The 27173-nt window shown below is 35.3% G+C and overlaps 1 protein-coding gene across 2 annotated transcripts in view; it reads right to left on the bottom strand.

Annotated features, from left to right (window-relative positions):
• The window catches only part of LNPEP (leucyl and cystinyl aminopeptidase), a 113638-nt gene that overhangs the window by 46071 nt on the left and 40394 nt on the right, over window positions 1-27173 (bottom strand). For both annotated transcript variants that reach the window (XM_054487770.2, XM_054487769.2), the window contains exons 2-4: window positions 19599-20439; window positions 9334-9472; window positions 7885-8016 (exon numbers count right to left, since the gene is read on the bottom strand). In XM_054487770.2, coding sequence (XP_054343745.1) covers window positions 7885-8016; window positions 9334-9472; window positions 19599-20416 — 1089 coding nt within the window. In that variant the 5' untranslated portion in view covers window positions 20417-20439. The remainder of the gene's footprint in view (window positions 1-7884; window positions 8017-9333; window positions 9473-19598; window positions 20440-27173) is intronic.

The raw sequence follows: 27173 nt of genomic DNA, 5'->3' as shown, positions 1-27173 counted from the left end.
GGATAGAATTGGGGACCATTATTCTAAGTAAAGTAACTCAGGAATGGAAAACCAGACATTGTATGTATGTTCTCACTCATAAGTGGGAGCTAAGCTATGAGGATGCAAAGGCATAAGAATGATACAATGGACTTTGGGAACATGGAGGAAAGGGTAGGAGGGGAGTGAGGGATAAAAGATTACACATTGGGTGCCGTGTACACTGCTTGGGTGATGGGTGCACCAAAATCTCAGAAATCACCACTAAAGAACTTATCCATGTAACCAAACACCACCTGTTCCCCAAAAACCTATTAAAATAAAGCAAAAAACTGTCAACAATTTCTAAGAGGTCAAATAGGTTTCAACCATATTGTCTTTATGTGAGGCTTTAGTCTATAGAACATATGCATTAATCATAGAAATATGGAGGTGGCATAAAAATTAAGCAATATAGAATGTTTAAGTAAATGAACAAAAAATGAAATATATAGGCTCTGTATTTACAGTGCTGGGGTTCAAATCTCTGCTATCTGTATGACCTTGAGCAGGCTAGTTAACCTTACTTTCCTTATCCACAAAATGGGGATAAAAGTGGCTCCTACCCTCACAGAGTTGCTGTGAGGATTAACTAAGCTAATACATGTATAGAACTTAGATTAGTGCATGACACAATGTCTAAGTGTTCAATAAATGGTAGTTATTATTGTTATTACAAGTAGATTCCCATTGGAATTGAGGCAAAATATGTGTGAACAGAATATTTGTGGTTACTGTCACTGGAAGAATTATATGTATAGAACTGGAGTTAACCAATTAAAAATATGTTACTTTCTAAAGTAACAAGGGAAGAAATTTATTCTCCCATATTATGTAGCCAACCGTACTTCATTAGCCCAGCCTTCTAACAACTGAAGCCCTTGATACAGGACTGTGACCACAACTTACTGAATTCAGTCACCGCCTACAAGCTGATCCTACTTACTGCATTTCCTGCATCTTTCCCCTACAGAAGTCAGTTTTAATATACACACACACACGCATGCACACCTGACATACAATTTTTAAATCTTCAGCTATCATTATAAATAATTGTATCAAGATCAACAGAATTTAAGACAAGTCTTTATTAGCTGTACCTATTCTTTCCATACAAACATATCTTGTGTTACAGTTGCCTCAATCATCTAGAAGATGGTATCCCAATAGAAACATCACCCATACCTCCAGATTACTCCTAAAACATTCTTCTGCCACACACACCATTTGGAAACTCCCATCACTGAGCACCTTTCCTTAGAGGACAAGTCAGGAGAAAAAGTTCACATGAAACTGAACTTTGACCAAAGGGTCCACTTATTCCCATCTCTGGAATACAATGATTAGGAAAAAATGTAGTTTAATACTTTCTCTTCCTTTCTACTTCTTTTTCTTTTCCTTAAAAGAACATCTGTAATGAGTTCTTACGAGAGATAAATAATCTGATCATTATAATTATTATCAAGCTTTTCTAAGAGCAACAGATGCAGTAAGAAATAGAGACAGCAATCTAGCTCAGCAAAGAAAGTCTTGAACAGCATTCTGGACTTGGTAAGAGTACTCTAAACATTGTTAAATAAAAGTCAATTGGCACTCAGGCCTTAAAACTTACAACCTGAAACTTTTCTTGCCAGATCTCTTTGAAAGATCTTATAGGAGATTTCTAAAAACACAACTAGAAAGATCCCTGATCAGCTCTCAAAGAAGAAGGTTAACATTGAGCAATAACAGATTTAACTTATTTGTTTCTTAATTTAATAAAAACAAAAACTAATTAACAAAAGCAAAAATAGAACAAAACCTCATACCCTCAAAAAGGAGTATAATATGGTCTGCAAAATTTATAAAGGCAGAAAATATTAGAAGCTTCAATACTAAATTTTCTGAGAAACACCAGTCTTCCTCAACAGATAACTGGACACACATAAAAGCAGAAATTTCACCCCTCTCCCCCGCAAAAACAGTTAGGTCTATCCAGAATAACTGATTAGATGGCTTTAGGAGAATGATATAAATTGTGTACAATGTTCCGGGCTGGTGGAAGATAGTTGAGGTAGAAATGTTTTTAACGGAAATTTGGAACAAAGTCATGTAGTCATGTTTCTGACTAAACATGAATAAATTAAAATTACAACTTCACATGGATGATACTGGTGAAGTTATATTTCTATTTGAATGCTCAATGTCAGATGTGGTGTCCACACCTGACTAACCATGGCTAGATTCTGATTCTACATGTTATGGCTGTGTACAGTAAAAACAAAAGCAGGCAGTGGCAAACAAAAGCAGGCAGTGTATTTCACAACTGGCCTAGAATTGTCTAGGTAATTCTGGTATTTCTGAAGGCAGGGGGAAGTTTATGGAATGAAGAATGAACAGAAATGATGAAATACATGTTCCTCTTTTTTAGTTCTTTGACAACAATGCAGTATTTAACACTGAACAGGACACATGTAATAATCTATAGTCAACTTTGAAATTTTTAGTTGGTGAGTAATATTGACTTTAGTAAGTAAAGCTCTATTGCCTTATTTCTGAATATAGCCTTATTTCTGAACCGACCCGTCAAATATTACAAAATAGAAGCCATCCTAGAGATTTTAGCATAACAAAATCTATCAACATATCAAAAAGTCTAATCCTTTGTTAGACTTCAAGTTTTAAATTTCTGGTCACCATACCTAACATAAACAACAGAAGTTACTTAGGTCATTTGGTGTAGGCAGCAGCATATTGTGGTGGGCAAAACAATCTTGACTATCACTTACTGATTATGTAATCTTAGGTCAATTACTTAAATCCTTTGAGACACTGTTTCCTCATCAGCAATGTGGGTCTAATGTGTATCTTCCCTTTATTTGGCTTATAAAATGAAAAAATGTTTATAAATGAGTGCCTAGAACAGCTGCCAGCACAGAGTATAACTCCATGCATGTCACATTCCTCCCCATCTCCTGATAAAAAGGAAAGAAATTAATAAAACTGTTATTTGTATAATGTTAATATTTTCAAAACATTTACTTCTGGGTATTAAAAATAATGTAGATTATATTCACTCACATGCAAGGATTTTATAATATATTTACATATGGTAAAAAGGAAGTGTGCACTTTATCCATGTGTATGTGCATATGTGTATGTGTGTATATATGTTTGTGTATGTGTGTGTATATATATAGTATGTGTGTATATATATTATATATTATATAATATATACATATATAATATATAATATATGCATATATTATATAATATATAATATATAATATATACATATAATATATAATATATAATATATACATATAATATATAATATATAATATATACATATAATATATTATATATAAATTATATAATATATAACATATAATATGTAATATATACACATATTATATATAATTATATATACATATATACACATGTATTATATATTATATATTATATACTATATTATATTATATATTATATATTACATTATATATTATATATTACATATAATATTTATATAATATACATTATATAAATATAATATATAATATATAAATTATATAATATATAATATATTATATAATATATAAATTATATAATATATAATATAATATATAAATTATATAATATATAATATAATATATAATATATAAATTATATAATATATAATATAATATATAATATATAAATTATATAATATATAATATATTATATATATAAATTATATAATATATAATATAAAATTTATATATTATAATATATAAATTATATATTATACATTATATAATAAATTATATATTATACATTATATAATAAATTATATATTATATAATAAATTATATATTATATATTATATAATAAATTATATATTATATATAATATATCTTATATAATATATACTATATAAGCTATATTATTGTATATTAAGTAAGAAATAGAGACAGCAATCTAGCTCAGCAAAGAAAGTCTTGAACAGCATTCTGGACTAGGTAAGAGTACTCTAAACATTGTTAAATAAAAGTCAATCGGCACTCAGGCCTTAAAACTTACAACCTGAAACTTTTCTTGCCAGATCTCTTTCGAAGATCTTATAGGAGATTTCTAAAAACACAACTAGAAAGATCCCTGATCAGCTCTCAAAGAAGGAGGTTAACATTGAGCAATAACAGATTTAAGATTTGCTCTATTTCTTAATATATAATAATATATAATATATAATATATATAAATTATATATTATATATATTAATTATATATACACATTATATATTATATATTATATTATGATATATAATATATTATATAATGATATATTATTATATAAGATATTATTATATAATATAATATATTATATTATACATTATATAATATATTATAATATATAATATATGATAATATAATATAATATATAATATATAATATATGATAATATAATATAATATATAATATATAATATATGATAATATAATATAATATATTATATATTATATTATAATATATTATATATTATATTATAATATATAATATATTATATTATATTATCATATATTATACATTATAATATAATATATAATATATAATGTGTATATATAATTAATATTATATATAATAATTTATATATAATATATTATATATTATTATATATTAAGAAATAGAGCAAATCTTTTCTTATTAGATAATATAATATATAATATAATATAATATATTATATAATATATTATATTACTATATATTATATATTATATCTTATATATAATATAATATAATATATTATTATATCTTATATATATAATATAATATATTATTATATCTTATATATTATATGATATATTATATGATATAATATTATATATTATTATATATTATATAATATTATATAATATAATATAATATATTATATAATATATTATATAATATTATATAATATTATATAATATATTATATAATATAATATTATATAATATATTATATAATATATAATATTATATAATATATAATATAATATAGAATATTATATAATATATAATATAATATAGAATATTATATAATATATAATATAATATAATATAGAATATTATATAATATATAATATAATATATAATATTATATAATATATAATATAATATATAATATTATATAATATATAATATAATATATAATATTATATAATATATAATATAATATATAATATATAATATATAATATAATATATCATATCATATATAATATATAATATAATATATCATATCATATATAATATATAATATATCATATATAATATATATTATTATATATACACACACATACACACACACACACACACATATATATATACCGAGAAAGGATGAGAGCAGTCTACTTAAGGGCCCATAGCTAATAAGCTGTCTAGGAGGGATTTTAACCCAATTAGACTCCAGAGTCTATGTTTAACCATGTTGTTTCCTAATACAGGTAAATAAAAAGCAAAAAACAAAATATAGTCACCTAAAACTTCTCTATCTCTTCCTCTTTCCACACACATACACACAAGCATGCACATGCACACACACATATGAGAATGCAGTATGTATGTGGGCAATGAATAATTCAGCTTGCCTAGATGAAAGAATTCATAATGAGGCAATTAGAAATACAGCTGAATTTGCCAGAAGTATGGTTTAAACCTGTAATCCCAGCACTTTGGGAGGGTGAGGCAGGAGGATTGCTTGAGCCCAGGAGTTCAAGCTGGCCTGAGCAACATAGCAAGATGTCTCTACAAAAAATTAAAAAACAAAACAAAACACCTAGCCAAGTATGGTGGCAGGTGCCTGTCTGTAGTCCCAATGACTTGGGAGAGAATCACTTGAGCCCAGAACTTTAATGTACGGTAAGCTATGATTGCACCATGTACTCCAGCCTGGGGTGGCAGAGTGAGACCCTGTCACTAAAAAAATTTTTAAAAAAGATCCCAGCACTTTGGGAGGCCGAGGCGGGTGGATCACGAGGTCAGGAGTTAGAGACCAGACAGGCCAAATAGTGAAACCTCATCTCTACTAAAAATACAAAAAATTAGCCAGGCGTGGTGGAGGGCATCTGTAATCCCAGCTGCTCAGGAGGCTGAGGCAGGAGAATTGCTTGAACCTGGGAGGCAGAGGTTGCGGTGAACCGAAATTGTGCCATTTGTACTCCACCCCAGGCGACAGTGCGAGACTCTGTCTCAAAAAAAAAAAAAGAAAAGAAAAAGAAAAAAGAAAGATCAGTGTGCAGATGAGTGGAAAAAATAAATTTTAAACAAGAAAATAAATATTGCTGAATTTATAAGGAAGGCCTTGAGTATCAAATGATGAATCTGAATGTAATCCTACAGGCAGTGTGAAGCAAACACAGCAGATGAGAGAAAGAGGGAAAAAGGAAGAGAGAGAGTGAAGAGGAAGGAAGAAAAGAAGGGGGGAAAATGCCAAGACTGCATACATTTTGGGATACATAAAAAGTGCTGGGGGTTTTATATCAATGAGTATGAAGAACTACAAAAAAGAGATAATTAAAGTGCTATGAAAGAGCAGAGAGGGAATGATTAATTCCAGCTGGGGAAAGAAAGAAATGCTTCGTGGAGAAGGTAGTATTCAGCTGAGTCTTGAAGCAGCAGCAAACCTGGCTCTTTTAGATTGGGCTTCTTAGGCTTTATCAAGGCTGCAAACTCTAAATCAAAGGCTAAATATGTAGTGCAACACCTGAAGTGGAATTAACTGAATTATTTCAGATTTAAGTCAGTCATAATATCCTTTTGAAAGGATTCTGAAAAATCCTTGACATAAAGTCTTTCAATCCAAAGGTGAGTGGACCATTATTTAGCACTTAATATTACAGTCTACACTTACCATTAAAAACTTAGTTTACTTTTTGAGTAGCGTCATTAAAGGCATACAGTATTATTGATGATAAATCACCAGAGAATCCTTATCTCTGTCGTTATCTCTGAGAGGTATGGGATAGACATGATAGTCTTTTCTAATAGGAAACATATACCCTTTTGAAGTAGCAAAATGATAAGATCCAAGTATCCTGTGATTAATATAAAGCTCTTTAGTCTAGAAAGGAAACCCAAAACTAGCAGTATATTCCCTGGTAGAGCTCAAAAATATGAAAACAGAAACTAAGACATTCTATCATATTTCTATCATCAAGAATAATTGTTTTTAGTTTAATAAATACGATAGAATGCCTTTTCTCCTTCTATGTTGTCAGTATTTGAAAAAATTAACTTTATTAGGTTTCTACTGTGAAATCAAAGTATTAAATCCATCAAATAATCATTTACAGACAGGTACAAATAGCAAAGAAAAACAGAAGAGTCTAATTTTGGCAAAATACAGATAAACCAGACCCTTAACTAAATAAACAATCTTATTCATTAGGACGAGCAATCTCATCAGGATTTGCTTTGAAAAAAGGGAGGTCTCATCTGATTTTTACAACCTAGAGCTATCGAATATGTAGCCACTAGTCACATGAACACTGCTGAACACTTGAAATATGGTTAGTGAGACTGAGGAAGTGAATTTTAAATTGTATTTAATTTTAATTTATTTAAATCTAAATATTCCCCTTAAGGCTAGTGGCTATCACTCAGTTCTAAAAGCTTTAGTATACATATAGTGTCTTACTAAAATTCTCTTTAAAAGTAAAATTTTTTAAAACTTGAAAATTATTGACTTTCAGCTATTAAATTAGTAACAGTAAATAACAGCTAAGCAAAAAAGTAGCATTTCTGGTATAAAATGTCAGAGTGTGATCTAAAAGCTTATTTATTTCATACAGCAAATACCAGGAATCGTTAAAGCAAGAGTTCCTCTGAACCTCTTGTGACACAGGCTTTCAGACAATTACCACATCAACATACCAGGGTTCCATTTATGTCCTGACTCAGGTTCTTCATCTCTCCCACAATGAAAGCAACCAAGTAAGTGCTCATCTTCACACTCTCATAAAACTCATCCTGAACAAGTCCATCTTCTAGAATGACTGATGACTTCTACAAGCAAAGGGGAAAAGACAGTTCTGTAACTATAGGAATAAATGGCAATAACAAACAAACAAAGAAACTGAAAATTCAAATAGGAAATAAGTGGTAAAGATGCTAGCATATTATAACCTCTCAGTATGAATTTCTGCAAAGAGCATGGCTCTTAGTCTCAGTCTGTTGTACCATCCTTCATCCTGAGGACATATGGAGCACAGTGCAAATCCTCAAGGAGTTTTTAGTCCCAAAGATGACCAAATAAATGTTAAGTTAAAGATAGTCACGGTGGTTCTGCTTCTCCCATTAGAACACCTCCAAAACCAAAATCCTTCCTTATGACCTGGGATTGCTCCACTCTACTGCTACAAACACATCCACAGAAGAACGAGCTCTAGCTGCGACATCCCTTCAAATGATCTGAAATGGCTTCATGGGGTGCCATGTTGAGGATCCCCAAGAAAGCTTAGTGGGAACAAAGTCAGTAGTTAAGTCATTAGAGAAGTCTGCAGCAGACACAAAATGAGGGAATGTAGGCAACCTTATAGAATTTTCCAACCACAAATTAAAGTAGGCATCTGCCTCTTTAGAGAAAGATGAAGGTGAAGAGTATGGCTGAGTGTGGAGAGTAAGCTGGTGCAGTGCTGTCTTGTTACAGATTATGCTCTCTGCTGCCTACAGGATTGGCTCCATAGCCTGCTGGGTATGGCTGCTGCTCCTCTCCCTTAGCCACATGGGTCCAGGAGGCTCCTATTAAGCTGCACAGTCCCTCAGGTGTCTAAGACCAAAAAAAAAAAAAGGACCCCCTACTTTCCAGGTTTTGTTTGGCATAAAAACAATTATTGGTTTCACCCTCACTGCATCCCACACAGAGCTAACATCTAAGAAAGAGGCTCCTGTTCTAGTTGTCAATCTCCATATTATAACAATATTGGTTTTTCATTTACCAATAAAATACCAAAAACAGTTATTATTCAACACTCTCAAATAACAGTTTAGAATAGCAAATTCATCCTGTCTCAGAAAATATTCCTCTAATCTTGTGCTAGTTCATTGTATTAATATTTGCACAACTTAATATACAATGCACACTCACATTTCCTATCCACACATTCCAAGTCCAGCGGGTCTTTCTCTTTCCTCAAGTCCTCCTCAAGGTGACCTCCCAACTGATGCCAACATATTTTAATTTTTATTTAAGTATTTTAAGGAAGAATATTAATGTATATGATTTTAATCATTCTCAACTGTAGTCTGGCCAAGAGGAATTTAAGTGTTCTTAAAGAAAGAGATCCATTCAAAGATTTTTACATTCAAGGAACAGAACAGTACCTTAGGCATATTTGATAAAGTGGTGTATTGCTCATCCCTTATGATCCTGATGATAAAAGTGGCTTTAAATGCTGGTTCATCAAAACAAGGAAAAGCAGATCTTGCTGCCAGGGGTTCAAACTGAGTTGCTGCAAAGTACCTAAAACAAACACAAATTCAATCCAGTAGTTACTGAGCACCTACTGTACAAGGCACCCTGCCAAGTATACTAAGATAAATGTGTTACAATCCTAGTCATTAAAGGATCTGCAATAAACTGGGAAAGGCAGAGGTTTATACAATGAACAGAAACTTAACGTCAGGCTGTAAATCACGTCTTAACAATGAAAATAAAGCAGTGGGAACAAAGGGAAGGAAACAAATTCTGACTAGAGGTTGAAGATATTATAAGGAAACGTGTAGAAAACCTGAAGAGGGCCTAAAAAGATGAGTATTTGAAAAGGTGAAGAAGGGAAGAAAGTATACTCTGGCAAGAGTGGGTAACACAAGTGTGGCAAGCCAGATCTCACTAACGCAGGCCTCCATAACAACTGTTTCAGTACTGGCTGAGTGGTTAAGTTAAATATTAAAAGCCAGTGCCCTTATACAAACGCTGGAATTTAACAAAAGCCCACCAAGAGTTTTGCCTGGGTCTTAAAGCATGACAAAATAATGAAGGAATTCTTAACAGGACCCATTTAGGATTAAATAAGTTTTCTTGGAGGGTCTGAAGAAACTCCCCAGGCCTCCACAAACAATTACTGGAGGTCTGAAGGAACTCCCCAAACCTCCGTGATTTAGCAGGAGACAACATAAGGGTAATCACCCCAGCACCTGGACCCATTTAGATTAAGTAAATTTACTGAGGCTCAAGAGGAAGGTCTTCAAGACTCAGACCTTATTTATGGATTAAAAGAAGTTAATCACTTACGTCTTTAGAGAAATGCACACTTACACGTAAACATATAGTTTAGAAGGTATGTAAGCTCTGGAAAACTTTGTAACTTTGAGTTGGTCCGGCAATAATTTCCAGGCCTTTTCCCTATATAATTGGTTATAGAAATAAAAAGTCTCTTCCCAGTTCATCTGCATCTCGTTTTGGGGAAGCAAAAAATAGCAGCCTGACTCTCAGTTTGGTCCGGGAACACAAATGAACAGAGCAGTGCATGTGCAGAAACTGAGGGTGGCTGTCCAGTGTGGCTGGAGATGAAGCCACAAAGGTAAGCTGCAACTGACCACTGAGGTCTTAAAAAGGTTTCTGATGGAAGATTATTAAGAAGGGTGGTTATTAATTGCTGAGAATTATCTGTACAGACTCTGGCTTCACGATACCAAACCTCAAATTCACAGCTTGCATTTTCATGAAGACTGAAAAAATTAGGTGTCCTGTAGTATTCTGGTTTCCTACACTCCTCAGAGATTAAAAAAAATTTCCTCCTCTTTCTATAGCACACCAGCAACAGTTGAGAATACGACACATAGAAAAATCCTCAATTACAGTCCAGGCCAGATGGCTCACGCCTGTAATCCCAGCACTTTGGGAGGCCAAGATGGGCGGATCACTTGAGATCAGGAGTTTGAGACCAGCCTGGCCAACATGGTGAAACCTCATCTCTACTTAAAAATATAAAAATTAGCCAGGCATGGTGGCACATGCCTGTAATCCCAGCTACTCAGGAGACAGAGGCAAGAGAATCGCTTGCACCTGGGAGGCAGAGGCTGCAGTCAGCCAAGATTGCACCACTGCACTCCAACCTGGGCGACAGAGTAAGATGCTGTGTCAAGAAAAAAAAAAAAAGAAAAGTCCTCGATTACAGGTTGGTGGAAAAGCATAAAAAGAAACAAGAAGAAATGCAGATTTTCAGTTAAGTAAAAGAATAACTACATCTGAACTTGGGAGATCATCCCAACGTGGCTATAATCACGGCAAATATGGCCCTGGTGTGCATATTTCAGGTACCAATCAATATAGCACATACACAACCACCACTTTGGAGGTGGTAGCCTCTCTCATTTTAGGCTTAGTTTCCACTACTAGGAGATAAGGAGAAAAGAAAGAGTATGAGATTTGGAGTCAGAAGACCCAGACTCTATAATTTACTAACCACATGACTTTGGGCAAATCAGTAACCTACATCTCATACATCTCAATGTCCTTACATCTCATACATCTCAATGTCCTTATTAGTTAAATTAGGACTGAGATAGAATCCACTGCCAAACACCAGGGTTTTTGTTAGAATCAAATAAAACTATTTATAACAAAAACGACTTGTATACCATATGGTCCTAAATATTAGGATTTTTGTTAGAATCAAATAAAACTATTTATAATAAAAACTACTTGTATATCATATGGTCCTAAATAGATATTTATTACGAATGCAAGATAGTCCTAACTTCTTCCACACTTAAAATTCGTGTACTTTTTTTGTTTTGTATTCTTTTGTTTTTGCTTTTTTTCTGTTAAGGATGTGTGCCCAAATAACTGTTGCTATTGGATTGGGTAAACTGCAAGAAAGGTAGCAATCAACATACATGAAACAATTTACACATATTATGTTTCTAACATTTCATTTCTTCAACCCATCCCCAACATTCTTATCTAGTTAACAGAAGATTTTGGAAGAGAAGCATAAGGGACCAGGGAATAAAGTTTGATGTTATCCCTACTATTCATACAAGAGAGACCCACCACTTGTGGATAAAAATTAGATCATAACACACTAAGGCAAATAAAACCTTAAACCGTTGTTAAGAGAGCCAATCATAACTATCTCACATAAAAATCCCTTTGAGAAGGCTGCTGCTTGATAATACTTATAACCTGTTCTATCTATGCTGAATAACTTGAAGCTTATTCTTTCACTGGAGGGTATATTTCCTTTCCGAAATACTAAAGTTGAACACTTTATCAAGTAGTGTTCAAGACAATTACAAATTAACTGGGGATAAGAGAATTTTAAGCACTGGAGATAACAATGTACAAAGGAAAGCAAGTATGAACTAGAGAGGCAGTGCACCATGGTGGTGAAGAATGTGGCTTCTGTAGTTAAAATGACCTTGGGTTTGAGTTCTCCCTCTGCTATCTGCTTGCCATGAGATGCTGGATAAGTTACTTTATGTGCCTCTGCTCCCTTAGCTGTAAAATGAATATAATGTTAACACCTATCTCTTAGTGAGTTTGACAGAATAAAAGACTAAACATGTAAGAGGCTTGGAACACTTTCCAGCCCTTCAGTTCCAGGTGAATACCGGCTATTATTATCATCAGAAAGTTCACCATGGCAGGTGACAACTATGAGAAAGAAAAAACAAGGGCCAGATCAAAAATGGTCTTCAATTAAATTCTGTTAGAAATGAGGAAATGCTTTCTCTTGTGGGCATTTAGTGCTATAAATTTCCCTCTACACACTGCCTTGAATGTGTCCCAGAGATTCTGGTATGTTGTGTCTTTGTTCTCGTTGGTTTCAAAGAACATTTTTATTTCTGCCTTCATTTCGCTATGTATCCAGTAGTCATTCAGGAGCAGGTTGTTCAGTTTCCATGTAGTTGGCGGTTTTGAGTGAGATTCTTAATCCTGAGTTCTAGTTTGATTGCACTGTGGTCTGAGAGACAGTTTGTTATAATTTATTTCTGTTCTTTTACATTTACTGAGGAGAGCTTTACTTCCAACTATGTGGTCAATTTTGGAATAGGTGTGGCGTGGTGCTGAAAAAAATGTATATTCTGTTGATTTGGGGTGGAGAGTTCTGTAGATGTCTATTAGGTCCGCTTGGTGCAGAGCTGAGTTCAATTCCTGGGTATCCTTGTTAACTTTCTGTCTCGTTGATCTGTCTAATGTTGACAGTGGGGTGTTGAAGTCTCCCATTATTATTCTGTGGGAGTCTAAGTCTCTTTGTAGGTCACTCAGGACTTGCTTTACGAATCTGGGTGCTCCTGTATTGGGTGCATATACATTGAGGATAGTTAGCTCTTCTTGTTGAACTGATCCCTTTACCATTATGTAATGGCCTTCTTTGTCTCTTTTGATCTTTGTTGGTTTAAAGTCTGTTTTATCAGAGACTAGGATTGCAACCCCTGCCTTTTTTTGTTTTCCATTTGCTTGGTAGATCTTCCTCCATCCTTTTATTTTGAGCCTATGTGTGTCTCTGCACGTGAGATGGGTTTCCTGAATACAGCACACTGATGGATCTTGACTCTTTAACCAATTTGCCAGTCTGTGTCTTTTAATCGGAGCATTTAGTCCATTTACATTTAAAGTTAATATTGTTATGTGTGAATTTGATCGTTATGATGTTAGCTGGTTATTTTGCTCGTTAGTTGATGCAGTTTCTTCCTAGTCTCGATGGTCTTTACATTTTGGCATGATTTTGCAGTGGCTGGTACCGGTTGTGCCTTTCCATGTTTAGCGCTTCCTTCAGGAGCTCTTTTAGGGTAGGCCTGGTGGTGACAAAATCTCTTAGCATTTGCTTGTCTGTAAAGTATTTTATTTCTCCTTCACTTATGAAGCTTAGTTTGGCTGGATATGAAATTCTGGGTTGAAAATTCTTTTCTTTAAGAATGTTGAATATTGGCCCCCACTCTCTTCTGGCTTGTAGAGTTTCTGCCGAGAGATCCGCTGTTAGTCTGATGGGCTTCCTTTTGTGGGTAACCCGACATTTCTCTCTGGCTGCCCTTAACATTTTTTCCTTCATTGCAACTTTGGTGAATCTGACAATTATGTGTCTTGGAGTTGCTCTTCTTGAGGAGTATCTTTGTGGCGTTCTCTGTATTTCCTGAATTTGAATGTTGGCCTGACTTGCTAGATTGGGGAAGTTCTCCTGGATAATATCCTGCAGAGTGTTTTCCAACTTGGTTCCATTCTCCCCGTCACTTTCAGGTACACCGATCAGACGCAGATTTGGTCTTTTCACGTAGTCCCATATTTCTTGGAGGCTTTGTTCGTTTCTTTTTATTCTTTTTTCTCTAAACTTCCATTCTCACTTCATTTCATTCATTTTATCTTCCATCACTGATACCCTTTCTTCCAGTCGATCGCATCGGCTCCTGAGGCTTCTGCATTCTTCACGTAGTTCTCGAGCCTTGGCTTTCAGCTCCATCAGCTCCTTTAAGGACTTCTCTGTATTGGTTATTCTAGTTATACATTCGTCTAAATTTTTTTTCAAAGTTTTCAACTTCTTTGCCTTTGGTTTGAATTTCCTCCTGTAGCTCGGAGTAGTTTGAAGATCAAAATTGACACCCTAACACCACAATTAAAAGAACTAGAAAAGCAAGAGCAAACACATTCAAAAGCTAGCAGAAGGCAAGAAATAACTAAAATCAGAGCAGAACTGAAGGAAATAGAGACACAAAAAACCCTTCAAAAAATTAATGAATCCAGGATCTTGGTTTTTTGAAAGGATCAACAAAATTGATAGACCGCTAGCAAGACTAATAAAGAAACAAAGAGAGAAGAATCTAATAGATGCAATAAAAAATGATAAAGGGGATATCACCACCGATCCCACAGAAATACAAACTACCATCAGAGAATACTACAAACACCTCTACGCAAATAAACTAGAAAACCCAGAAGAAATGGATAAATTCCTCGACACATACACTCTGCCAAGACCAAACCAGGAAGAAGTTGAATCTCTGAATAGACCAATAACAGGAGCTCAAATTGTGGCAATAATCAATAGCTTACCAACCAAAAAGAGTCCAGGACCAGATGGATTCACAGCCGAATTCTACCAGAGGTACAAGGAGGAACTGGTATCATTCCTTCTGAAACTATTCCAATCAATAGAAAAAGAGGGAATCCTCCCTAACTCATTTTATGAGGCCAGCATCATCCTGATACCAAAGCCGGGCAGAGACACAACCAAAAAAGAGAATTTTAGACCAATATCCTTGATGAACATTGATGCAAAAATCCTCAATAAAATACGGGCAAACCGAATCCAGCAGCACATCAAAAAGCTTATCCACCATGATCAAGTGGGCTTCATTCATCCCTGGGATGCAAGGCTGGTTCAACATACACAAATCAATAAATGTAATCCAGCATATAAACAGAACCAATGACAAAAACCACATGATTATCTCAACAGATGCAGAAAAGGCCTTTGACAAAATTTAACAACGCTTCATGCTAAAAACTCTCAATAAATTAGGTATTGATGGGACATATCTCAAAATAATAAGAGCTATCTATGACAAACCCACAGCCAATATCATACTGAACAGGCAAAAACTGGAAGCATTCCCTTTGAAAACTGGCACAAGAGAGGGATGCCCTCTCTCACCACTCCTATTCAACATAGTGTTGGAAGTTCTGGCCAGGGCAATCAGGCAGGAGAAGGAAATAAAGGGTATTCAATTAGGAAAAGAGGAAGTCAAATTGTCCCTGTTTGCAGATGACGTGATTGTATATCTACAAAACCCCATCGTCTCAGCCCAAAATCTCCTTAAGCTGATAAGCAACTTCAGCAAAGTCTCAGGATACAAAATCAATGTACAAAAATCACAAGCATTCTTATACACCAATAACAGACAAACAGAGAGCCAAATCGTTAGTGAACTCCCATTCACAATTGCTTCAAAGAGAATAAAATACCTAGGAATCCAACTTACAAGGGATGTGAAGGACCTCTTCAAGGAGAACTACAAACCACTGCTCAATGAAATAAAAGAGGATACAAACAAATGGAAGAACATTCCATGCTCATGGGTAGGAAGAATCAATATCATGAAAATGGCCATACTGCCCAAGGTAATTTATAGATTCAATGCCATCCCCATCAAGCTACCAATGACTTTCTTCACAGAATTGGAAAAAAACTACTTTAAAGTTCATATGGAACCAAAAAAGAGCCCACATCGCCAAGTCAATCCTAAGCCAAAAGAACAAAGCTGGAGGCATCACGCTAGCTGACTTCAAACTATACTACAAGGCTACAGTAACCAAAACAGCATGGTACTGGTACCAAAACAGAGATATAGATCAATGGAACAGAACAGAGCCCTCAGAAATAACGCCACATATCTACAACTATCTGATCTTTAACAAACCTGAGAAAAACAAGCAATGGGGAAAGGATTCCCTATTTAATAAATGGTGCTGGGAAAACTGGCTAGCCATATGTAGAAAGCTGAAACTGGATCCCTTCCTTACACTCTATACAAAAATTAATTCAAGATGGATTAAAGACTTAAACATTAGACCTAAAACCATAAAAACCCTAGAAGAAAACCTAGGCATTACTATTCAGGACACCGGCATGGGCAAGGACTTCATGTCTAAAACACCAAAAGCAATGGCAACAAAAGCCAAAATTGACAAATGGGATCTAATTAAACTAAAGACCTTCTGCACAGCAAAAGAAACTACCATCAGAGTGAACAGGCAACCTACAAAATGGGAGAAAATTTTCACAACCTACTCATCTGACAAAGGGCTAATATCCAGAATCTACAATGAACTCCAACAAATTTACAAGAAAAAAACAAACAACCCCATCAAAAAGTGGGCAAAGGATATGAACAGACACTTCTCAGAAGAAGACATTTATGCAGCCAAAAGACACATGAAAAATGCTCATCATCACTGGCCATCAGAGAAATGCAAATCAAAACCACAATGAGATACCATCTCACACCAGTTAGAATGGCAATCATTAAAAAGTCAGGAAACAACAGGTGCTGGAGAGGATGTGGAGAAATAGGAACACTTTTACACTGTTGGTGGGACTGTAAACTAGTTCAACCATTGTGGAAGTCAGTGTGGCGATTCCTTAGGCATCTAGAACTAGAAATACCATTTGACCCAGCCATCCCATTACTGGGTATATACCCAAAGGACTATAAATCATGCTGCTATAAAGACACATGCACACGTATGTTTATTGCGGCACTATTCGCAATAGCAAATACTTGGAACCAACCCAAATGTCCAACAATGATAGACTGGATTAAGAAAATTTGGCATATATACACCATGGAATACTATGCAGCCATAAAAAATGATGAGTTCATGTCCTTTGTAGGGACATAGATGAAATTAGAAATCATCATTCTCAGTAAACTATCTTAAGGACAAAAAACCAAACACCACATGTTCTCACTCATAGATGGGAATTGAACAATGAGAACACATGGACACAGGAAGGGGAACATCACACTTTGGGGACTGTTGTGGGGTGGGGGAAGGGGGAGGGATAGCATTAGGAGATATACCTAATGCTAAATGATGAGTTAATGGGTGCAGCACACCAGCATGGCACATGTATACATATGTAACTAACCTGCACATTGTGCACATGTACTCTAAAACTTAAAGTATAATAATAATAATAATAAAAAAAACAGGAAAAAGAAAGAAAAAAGAAATGAGGAACTGCTGAAACACATCCCTATCCTGAATTTGTTTACTAGTTCTTAGTATCAGTTTGTTATCTAGGACTTTAAGCCTATCATAAACGACTTCGAGATTTAACTCCAAGGTTACTGACTGTCTCTGTCTCTTAGATCACATGGGTAAAGGTACAGTTCCCTTACAACAAGCAGTGTCTACGCAAGGTGTCTGATGTTTACATACAATGGTTTTCCAATCAACAAGAAATATGTTCTTAGTATGCAAACAGACTTTTAGGACATGTGCCCTAGCCGTCTCTTCCCATCAGAATATTGACCCTGGAATCCTTGTACTCGTTAACTATTTAATGGGAGGAATAAATGTAGCAGAGTAAGGTGATTTTTGGTACGGCCACTTGTTGACTCTTGCCATGGGCTGGATTGAGTTGTGGAAAATGTCAGAAAAATGAAATATGTTTCTTTAAAATTAAGAAATAGAGTATTATAAAACAGTATTTTACAACCTATTAAAATAAATTAGTTCATGAAACTCTGCTATTCAAAACAAAATAAAAGTATAAGTAAAATGAATCCCCCAAGTGATAGTATATCTTGATTCCAGGTAAATGTTTAGATTATTTATACCTTTCAAGATGTCTGAAAACTATAATTCAAAGCAATTTTTTTGTCTTTCTCTTTTAATTTTGCTTAGTTCTATTACAGAAGCTTTTATACATTTTTCTTCTCTGAGGTATGATTAGAATACATATTTCTACTGGTAGATAAAGTAATTAAGGGATGTATTTCTTGTTTTTACATATAGCTTACATTTCTTGGGGATAATAGGCATTATAGAAGAAGAACTAAAGGCAAGAACTTTCAAGTTCCCATTGCAATTATACATTTGTGTTCAATGCCAGATCTCATGCAAGAATTGAAAGGCAGGGCCAGTATGCCATTTATTTTAAAAGTATTACATAGAGGGAAAATAAAATAAAAATTATTTATCTGAATAGAATTATGGATCTTGCTTGGTCTCTTTTGCCATTTAAGAAGGATCAAAAAGTTTCCTTTAGATGTAGAATACTCATTTCTAACTATTTCTCTTAATATGTCAACATACATTAGCCAAATGGTCAGCATCAGTAATTCACATACTGTTTTACAGAGTAATATGAGAGAATGCTCCAATTGCATAAAGCAGATGTCGTGAGGATTTTGTGCACAAGACAACTGATATCACTGCTACTTAAGAATAACCTCCATACTGTGTGAACTCCATCTTCCCAGAATTTCAAACTACATGCTATGAATGCTAAGATTAAAGTACTAAATATATAGTCCAAATAGGGAGCTGAATAATTTTATATTTTGTCTCACCTTTTTTTCTGAACCAAATTAAGTCTCTCCTAGACCTTAAAAAAAATTTCCACCAGAAATCCAAAACAGACTGGCATTTTAAAAAATAATAAACCAGTAAAGATTAAGGCTATTAAAAATGATATATGTAAGCACACCACACTTCACACTTCTTCATGCCCTCTTTCTATATTTCACTAAGTACCTCCTAAAAGTTCTGCACATTAGGAAAATAGGTCTTAAAGAATAACTCATACTCCTCTTTACTCCGCTTCCCAAGAGACTTCATGAGGTGACAGAAAACCAGATTCACCTTAAAAATGTGAAAAACTCAACAAGTTTTTCTGGATATAATCTTTATCCATCCTTTTCCACTAGCACACCCCTATCTCCACCCCACCATGATATATGCTCAAGGCTTTGACTAAGAGAGATAATATATTCTTCTAAATCACCATTCCACTATTTTGTATATAACTTCCTAAATTAAAAAAAATCACAATTCGTGTTTCTGGTGTGGACAAAGGGATCTACACTGCAGAAGTTATCAGAGCGTAAAACCAGAATCATTTAAGAGGGCTACATACTTTTTCTCATTACTTTCATCTGTGTAGGAGAAGCCATAAAACCCAAAGTAAGATCTAGACATATTTGCCGAGTACTCTATCTTCAACGTGTAATTGTGCCCTGCTAGAAGGGCTTCGGGGGCAACAATGGCGATCTGTCCATGATATGCATATTCCAGGATCTCAACTTGTTTTTCTTGGCTTGAAACTGCTGACATAAAGGTCACTCTTGAAATATTATGACCTGTGCTATGAAGAATGATATTCCATGTGACCTGAAGAGCCTGAACTGAAATTGTCACAGAACCCCTGAATGTCATCGAGGTTAGGTTCGGGTGTAGGTTGAGTTCATAGTGTAGTGGCACAATGGCAGTGGGAAGCCTGATCTGTGCCCATGGAAACAATTTCCCATTTGTTGCAAATGGCTGAATTAGTCCAATTGACTGGTTTTTTTTATGGCAGCCTTCTTTGGTAAAGGTACATCTGGGCAGTAAGTAAATCACCATGATTACAGAAACAGCAACCACAATGACAAAAGCACAGACCACCATGGTCCTTGCAGAGGGTACTGAACAAGCCCCATCTGGGCTCTGCCTGTAACCAGTTGCACTGTTCCGAAGGCCTGAGCTTCTATTCATGAAGGACATGCCCAGCAGCTTTGCTGATGACTCATAATCCTCTTCATCCTCCTCCATCTCATGTTCACCAAGACCCCGCACCAGCAGTCGGGAACCCCGGGGCTCATATTCCACCTCATCAGGCTCTAGAGGATGTAAACAAGGCTCTTTGGCTAAATCCACCACATCTGGTTCTTCCTCAAACATGCTGTTTTCAATCATATTCCTGGGGAGCTGAAGCCGATCTAACAAACCAAATATAAAAACAAAGCACAGAGTTAGAAAAAAAAAGCTCATAATATTAATAACATGTCTTCTAGCTAGACCACATTTAAACTAAGAATTTTTTTAAGTCACTAAGACTTATTTCCATCTCAGAGCTACTGAATTAAATAAGATGTTTATACCATTATTGAGTCATCCATTAAAAACTAAAACATAAATAAAAGTATACCACAGTTATGAAATAAGAAAGCTAAATAAACAGGCTATTATATTTTTAAAAAGTTAGCTGAGATAATATACTAATTTCCTTAATATACTCCTGCCCCACAACCTGGGACCCTGCCCTGGGCTTGAGAGGGCCCTGTTTTGGCATTCCTCTGACTATGTCTGTCCCCACCAGGCGAGGAGTCAGTAGGATCAAAGGGATGTGCCCACCTACAGTCCACGGTTCCCCTTCTAGGGTTTGGGCACTGCAATCCCAGAATTTCTGTCCAACAGGCCTCAAACCTGCTTCCAAGGTATTTGTGTGTCTCATCCCTGAGTCTCATTCTCTCTAGGGAGCACCATAAGCTGGTATGCCCATTTCTAAGATTGAGTGTGGCTAAGCAACAGGATGGGTTATTGTTTTCCCCTGAAAGAGGAATGTTTCTGTCCCACAGCAAATGGGAAGCACAAATTATATAGGAAATTTCCATAAGCAAGAAATAATTTTTAAAAAGACCAAAAGACAATAAAAGTCAGATAAAATTATAATTCAATCTGTTTTTCATGCTTCCACGGCTTTCAGAAGTACAACATATTTCCATGGGAAACAACCATACTGCACACCATGAGTGTTAGTGGATCTCAGTGGGAGCTTTTACAAACTACAACAAACCACATCTTCGGATTTGCCAAAATCACTGAGAAAAAAGACTCTAGAAGTAGAAGGGTGGATAATCCCCCATATATCAGTATTTCCTAGGATTAGATCGTTCAATGTTTTTTATTTAAAATTAATACAATTTTAGTTTCTAAGGGATCTCAAAAGTTATCAAATTGAAACCTCCAATAATCTTCCCTACAAGGCACTTTATACATATCATTTCTAACCCTTACAACAATCCTATAAAATGGCAAGTATTCTATTTTAGACATGAGAAAATAGAAAAAGAGAAATAGATTAATTCGTCTTCATAAAGTCACACAGCTATTTAGTCATAAAACTGATATTAAAGCCCAGGTCTAAAAATTTGATTCAAAAGTTTATGCTCTTTTCATTATATTGCATCCCTCTACTCAAACTAATTCAATAAAAGAAGAGAGCCCTGAATTATTTATTTTATACCTGGCAATGAAGTTGCTAAGAGTATTATTTCACCATCAGGAGAGCAAACCTTACAAAAAACTACTGAATATCTAGCTTAAGATAAATGCTATGTATTTTGTGCTATTCAACAAACACTGTAATGGTGGAAACTCTTCATCCGTAAAACGTATTATTGATAAATATTAGGATAAAATTTGCAGTTTTGCTGCTCAGTGTGGCTTGTGACCCTGCAGCAATTGCATCACATTGCAGCTTGTTAGAAATGCAGCCTCTGAAGTCTCCACCTAGAATACGAATTTTAACAAATCCTCGGGTGCTTCACATGCACTTAAGTTTGAGAGGCACTGGTATAAGCATATTCCATGGTCAGATCCCAGCCAGCACTAACCATACCATTCCTGAGTATGCTCTGGCCATCCCAAACTGCATACTATTTTGAGCACAGGCCAGGCAACTATTCCATGCTATCCTCCATGTGTCTTTTTTTCTTTTCTGTTCCCTCTGCCTGCAGTGTCATAATCTCCCTTTCCCGTGCCCATCCACCTGGTATTCCATACCTCAGCTTAACTTGCTACAACACAAATTAAGAAAAGGTATCTTTTTTTGTTTTTCCTTTGTCTTTATTACCTTTAAAAAATAAACTTTCTTTTCATTTCACTTCACCCATTTCTGCTTTGGGGAGCATATGGACCTTTTCCTGACTCCTCTCCAACCTGAACTGTGTACGAGTTATGCTACTTTAAAATTTTTATTTGAATAAAACTTCTAATTATTTTCTAGGTATGAGTTTAGCAATCTGCCATCTATCCATCTACTATGAAAGAAGAAGGGTTCTAACACACTGCTTTTGGGAATATAATCTCCTAAACTTCCTATAGTGCCCCAATTTCTTGTAAAAAAAAAAAAAAGTATGTTTTGTTTTGATAGTTAATAGTGTTTGGGGTCATACACTTCATTAACAGAGCAAATATTGCTGTATTCAATTTTTTAAAATTGCTTTTAAAACTCTTCATGATTAGAAAGTTTCTGTAGTAGTTTTTTGGTGCCTGGCACACTGCTGTAGACTAGCTTAATTTTTTTTTTAATTTAAAAATGTCTAAAAAGGCCTTTTTTGACTTTTCTACCACACATGGGAAGATTATGCTCTCAGGCATTTGCCCCATGTGTTTTGTTCTGTGTCAGGCCTAATGCAGACAACAATGGGTTCTGCACAGTATGGTTTTATTTACTATATTTCTGAACTAACTCCAGGTACAATCTCAGCTTAATATTTAGAGCATTCCCATCTCTCAATTCTGTCCCCTTAGAACTTTGTTGCTGTGTTTTTTTATTCTTCTGTCATGCCATTTAAAGCCAAGCGATATTCTACAGTTTGACCATTTGGCATCTCCTGTCTGCATGTCATTAATTTCAAATCTTCTGACAAGGGCTTAGTCAGATGCCTGCCTAAATCCAAATAACTTGCTTTTATTATTTCACTCCCAGTCAGAATAATACCAACGTAGAATTTTAATCTTTCAGAAATGGAGATCACATCAACCCATTTGCTATATTTCACTGTGCAATATAGAAGCACAGTTTTTTTTTTCGGTATGCACAATCATATCAAGTTAAATATATCAAATCAGGGAAAATCACTTTTATTACAGGTATCCCATGAAGATACATGAAGGTACTTCAAGCCTATTAAAGAAAATGTTGATTTGATTCTTGTCAGTATACTTTGATTTTGGCATTAAATTGTAACGTAACACATGATTACCCCTTGCTCGTTGGGATTTATTCCTACTGAAAGAAGGGATCCTAAAGAAACAGGGAATTTTCTAAAACCTCTTAAATTCACATATATAAGCTATCTATAAGCCAAAGCAAAGAACCTTCTAGCTGAAATGTTTCAGTTTTAAATAACATAGGCCCATGTGGTTATAATCTAAGAGAACTGAAGACATTTCTTTTCATCAGATTCTGTGAACTAGCACTCCTCAATGTTGTTTGTGGACCAGTGCCAATGTGCAAAAGTGTGACCCATCTGGGACAGGATATACATAGACTATTAGTACCCAAAAACTTTTAGACAATTTGACAGAGTAAGTTTTATGTGTGTTGAATTTAATAATGTTTAAAACTGAGTTATTTTTGTATGTCTTTTTTCATTTCATTTTTCTAATTAATTTTATACGCTACAAAATTTCTGCAACAGATTAAAAATTAAAAAAACAGAAACAATAAACCCTGGTTCTTCAGCTCAGATAATGTGAGAAGCAGTGAGTTAGACTGTCACTATAATGGCAATAACAGTCAAGATAAAGTTCTTAACTATGTCAGTAGCAGTGGAATAAAGAGGAGGGTATGATTACAAGTCACGTCAAAAAGGTAGATGCACAAGAACTGACACTCCCTTGGGCTAGATGGACCTGCAGGGTAGGAGACACAGAAAAGTCTATGTCAATTCCCTTTACATTCCAACTTGTATAACTGAAAAGAAGGAATGTCACTCACTGAGATTGAGAATATAGTCTTTCACATTTTCTAATTTTTTTTGAGGCAAGGAAGGAGAACAGGATTATGAGATGGCATTCAGTGTAGGATATAATCTGTCAGATAACCAGGTGGAGATGTTTGATTAATAGAGTTAAAGGCCTGATTTTAGGTAGATGTTAAAATCCTGGCTTTTCCACTGATCTCAAACAGGTTACCTTTCTTAGCCTCAATTTCCTCACCTGTAAATGTGGGAAACAGTGCTATTTTGTAGAATTGTTAAAAGGATTACGTTATGTGGGTTTAGAGCTCAAGAGAGTGATCTGGGTGGAATATTCAGGTTTCCGAATGACCTGTGTAGATATGGTCATTAAAACCATGCAGATAAATGAGACTATCGAAAGGGAGACTCAGGGAGGATCAGCATTTAAGAGCTGGGTGGCCAGAGGAAGAAGGTCAGCAAAGGAGAAGAAGAAATGGACTAAAGGTAGGAAAATCAGAGGAGTGGCATCCCAGAAACCAAAAGCAGGATTTCATAAAGACGAAAGTGGCCAGCATTAAATATTTTAGAAAGGTCAAGTAAAATGAGGCCTAGAGAGGCCCTTACATTTGGTAACCAGGGAACCAGTGACTTTAATAGTGAGAGTAGAAGCCTGATTCCAGGGGCCCAAAGAAGAAATGGAAAGTTAACAAAAGAAAACAAGGACTGCAGACTATTCTTTGAAGGTATGTAGTTGTTTATCAAGGAAAAAACATAGGGATAAACTAAAGGAAAATGTGGTATAGACAAAACTTAAATCCTTTTGTTTTTCATTCGTCTGTGTTTAAGATGGGAACAACTCGGGCATGTATTTCTGCAGGAAAGGAACAGTAAAGAAAAACAAAATGTGGAGGTGGAGGAGTAGGGGAGGGAAAATGCTGGCATAGCATCCAGAGGGACAGGGAGAGTGTACAAGAAACCCAATATGATGGGAGCTAGGTGCTCTCCCTCCAAGCCTGGAGGACAGGAGGTGAAGACAGAGAAGAGGCATGTGCATGAGCACAAAACAGCAGAGAGCCTTCATGTTCTCTATGACAAGTGCAAGCAAGGACATCTGCCTAGAGCTAAAGGCAAGTTGTTGGGAAGGCATAGGGGCTTGAGCAGAATGAGGGACAGGTGCCATGGGAGAGGGCCAAGGAGTGGTGACCCCAAGACAAGCATGACTGAGAAGGTCAGAAACCCCAGTGGAATTTGTCATACCACAAATCTCTAAAAAACATCTTCAGCAGTTCTTACCAGCCCAGGTCTATAAGAAGAGAAGTGTTATGTGTATTTTACCACAATAAAAGTTAAATAAAATGTTTATAAAAGGTAGAGAAAGCAGATTGTCAGGCAGGGTTAAACATATAGGGAGGATGTGGTGAGAAGGCAAATGTACAGTGCATAGAGGCTGCTGGCAAGAGAGCAAGTCATCAACTGAGGGATACAATTTAGAAGACAGGACAAAAAGTGAAGCCATGGCAAACAACATTAACAGCAACTTGAACTAAAAGAAGCAAACTTCTCACAGACTTTAAAAGGATTAAAGCTTTAAGCTGCCATCACATTTTCTGATAAAATGTAACAGGATGTACAGTTGTCCCTAGGCATCTGTGGGGGACTCATTCCAGGGCTCCCTGTGAAACCAAAATCCAGAAATGCTCAAGTCCCTTCTACAGAATGCTGTAATATTTGCATCTAATCTTTGCATATCCTCCCACATACTTTAAATCATCTCTAGACTACTTATAATATCCAATCCATTGTAAATGCTATATAAATAGTTGTTATACTGTATTTTTTAGGGAATAGTAACAAGGAAAAAAAGTCTAATATTCTTCTGAGGCCCCTATGACATATTTATATAGAACTATAAGCTCCAAGTATGGGACAGCACTTAAAATATTTTCTAGATAAATTTCCCAAGTGATGACTAAGTATCACATAAAGTAACTATTTCCCTAATGAGAATACTCTTCTATCAAAAAAAATTCTATTTTTTTTAAGTTTAGGCTTAAAAAGCAAGAAAAACACTAGAATTTAGAACCAAAAAAACGTGATTTTTTTCTGGGTAGGTCCACATGGACGAAACACTACCCAACCCCCGCTAAACCCATACTCAAAGAAAATCTCTTCCTGTTAATTACAGTGCTCATGAGAAGTTACAAGTTTAGGTGTATCTTATCTCACCAGAATCTGAAGGGCAGTCATTAACAGCAAACAAGTTTTGAAGATGTATCTAAGTCGTCCCTTTTCCTGACACCTGTTTGTGTAACATCTCAATGTATAAGCAGTGGCATAAAATACAAACACGGAAAGTCTCGCATGCATTACTACCTTTACCCCTAGTATATTGTGCTTTTTCACAACACCTTTAATTTTCCAGTTCAGAGGCCCAGGGTCATGACATTGGAGCAAGATCCAAGTAAGGTCTTTCTTCTGCTGCCCCTCACCCTGACTTTGTCTCCCTTGTGAAGAGAAAAGTAAATGGATGACTGAGGGTGGGAGGCGAGAAGATCAGAGAGCAATGATTCAGTCCATGAGCATACTGGGAGAGACTTCAACTTTCAATAAAACAGAGTAATTGGTACCAGATTATCATTCCTCTCATAAACAACTATTAAACTAGACAAAATGATACACCTGTTTGCACGTACTAGCTAACAGAGTGTGACCTCTGAGTGAAGGACAGGTGAGCCCACAATCACTCTGGTTCTCTGGGGACAATTTCTCAACTGTAGTCCAGCAAGCTAGGGTCTAAGCAGAGCAGCGCTGGTGAAGGGGGGCACGTGCAGAGGGGAGTCACAGAAGTTTGCACAAGGTTTTCTGAGAGTCCTTAGCCAATTCAGGACATGAGGCGTAGAAGAAAGTGGCTGCAATAAGGTTAAGACAGAACAGAAATACTAGAGGTCAAGCAGTGCAGGGAAGTAGTGGCAGGTCAACCCAGC

This window comes from Pongo pygmaeus, chromosome 4, assembly GCF_028885625.2.
Source record: "Pongo pygmaeus isolate AG05252 chromosome 4, NHGRI_mPonPyg2-v2.0_pri, whole genome shotgun sequence".
In the NCBI taxonomy this organism is placed as follows: domain Eukaryota; kingdom Metazoa; phylum Chordata; class Mammalia; order Primates; family Hominidae; genus Pongo; species Pongo pygmaeus.
This window is presented reverse-complemented; position numbering and strand designations above follow the sequence as displayed.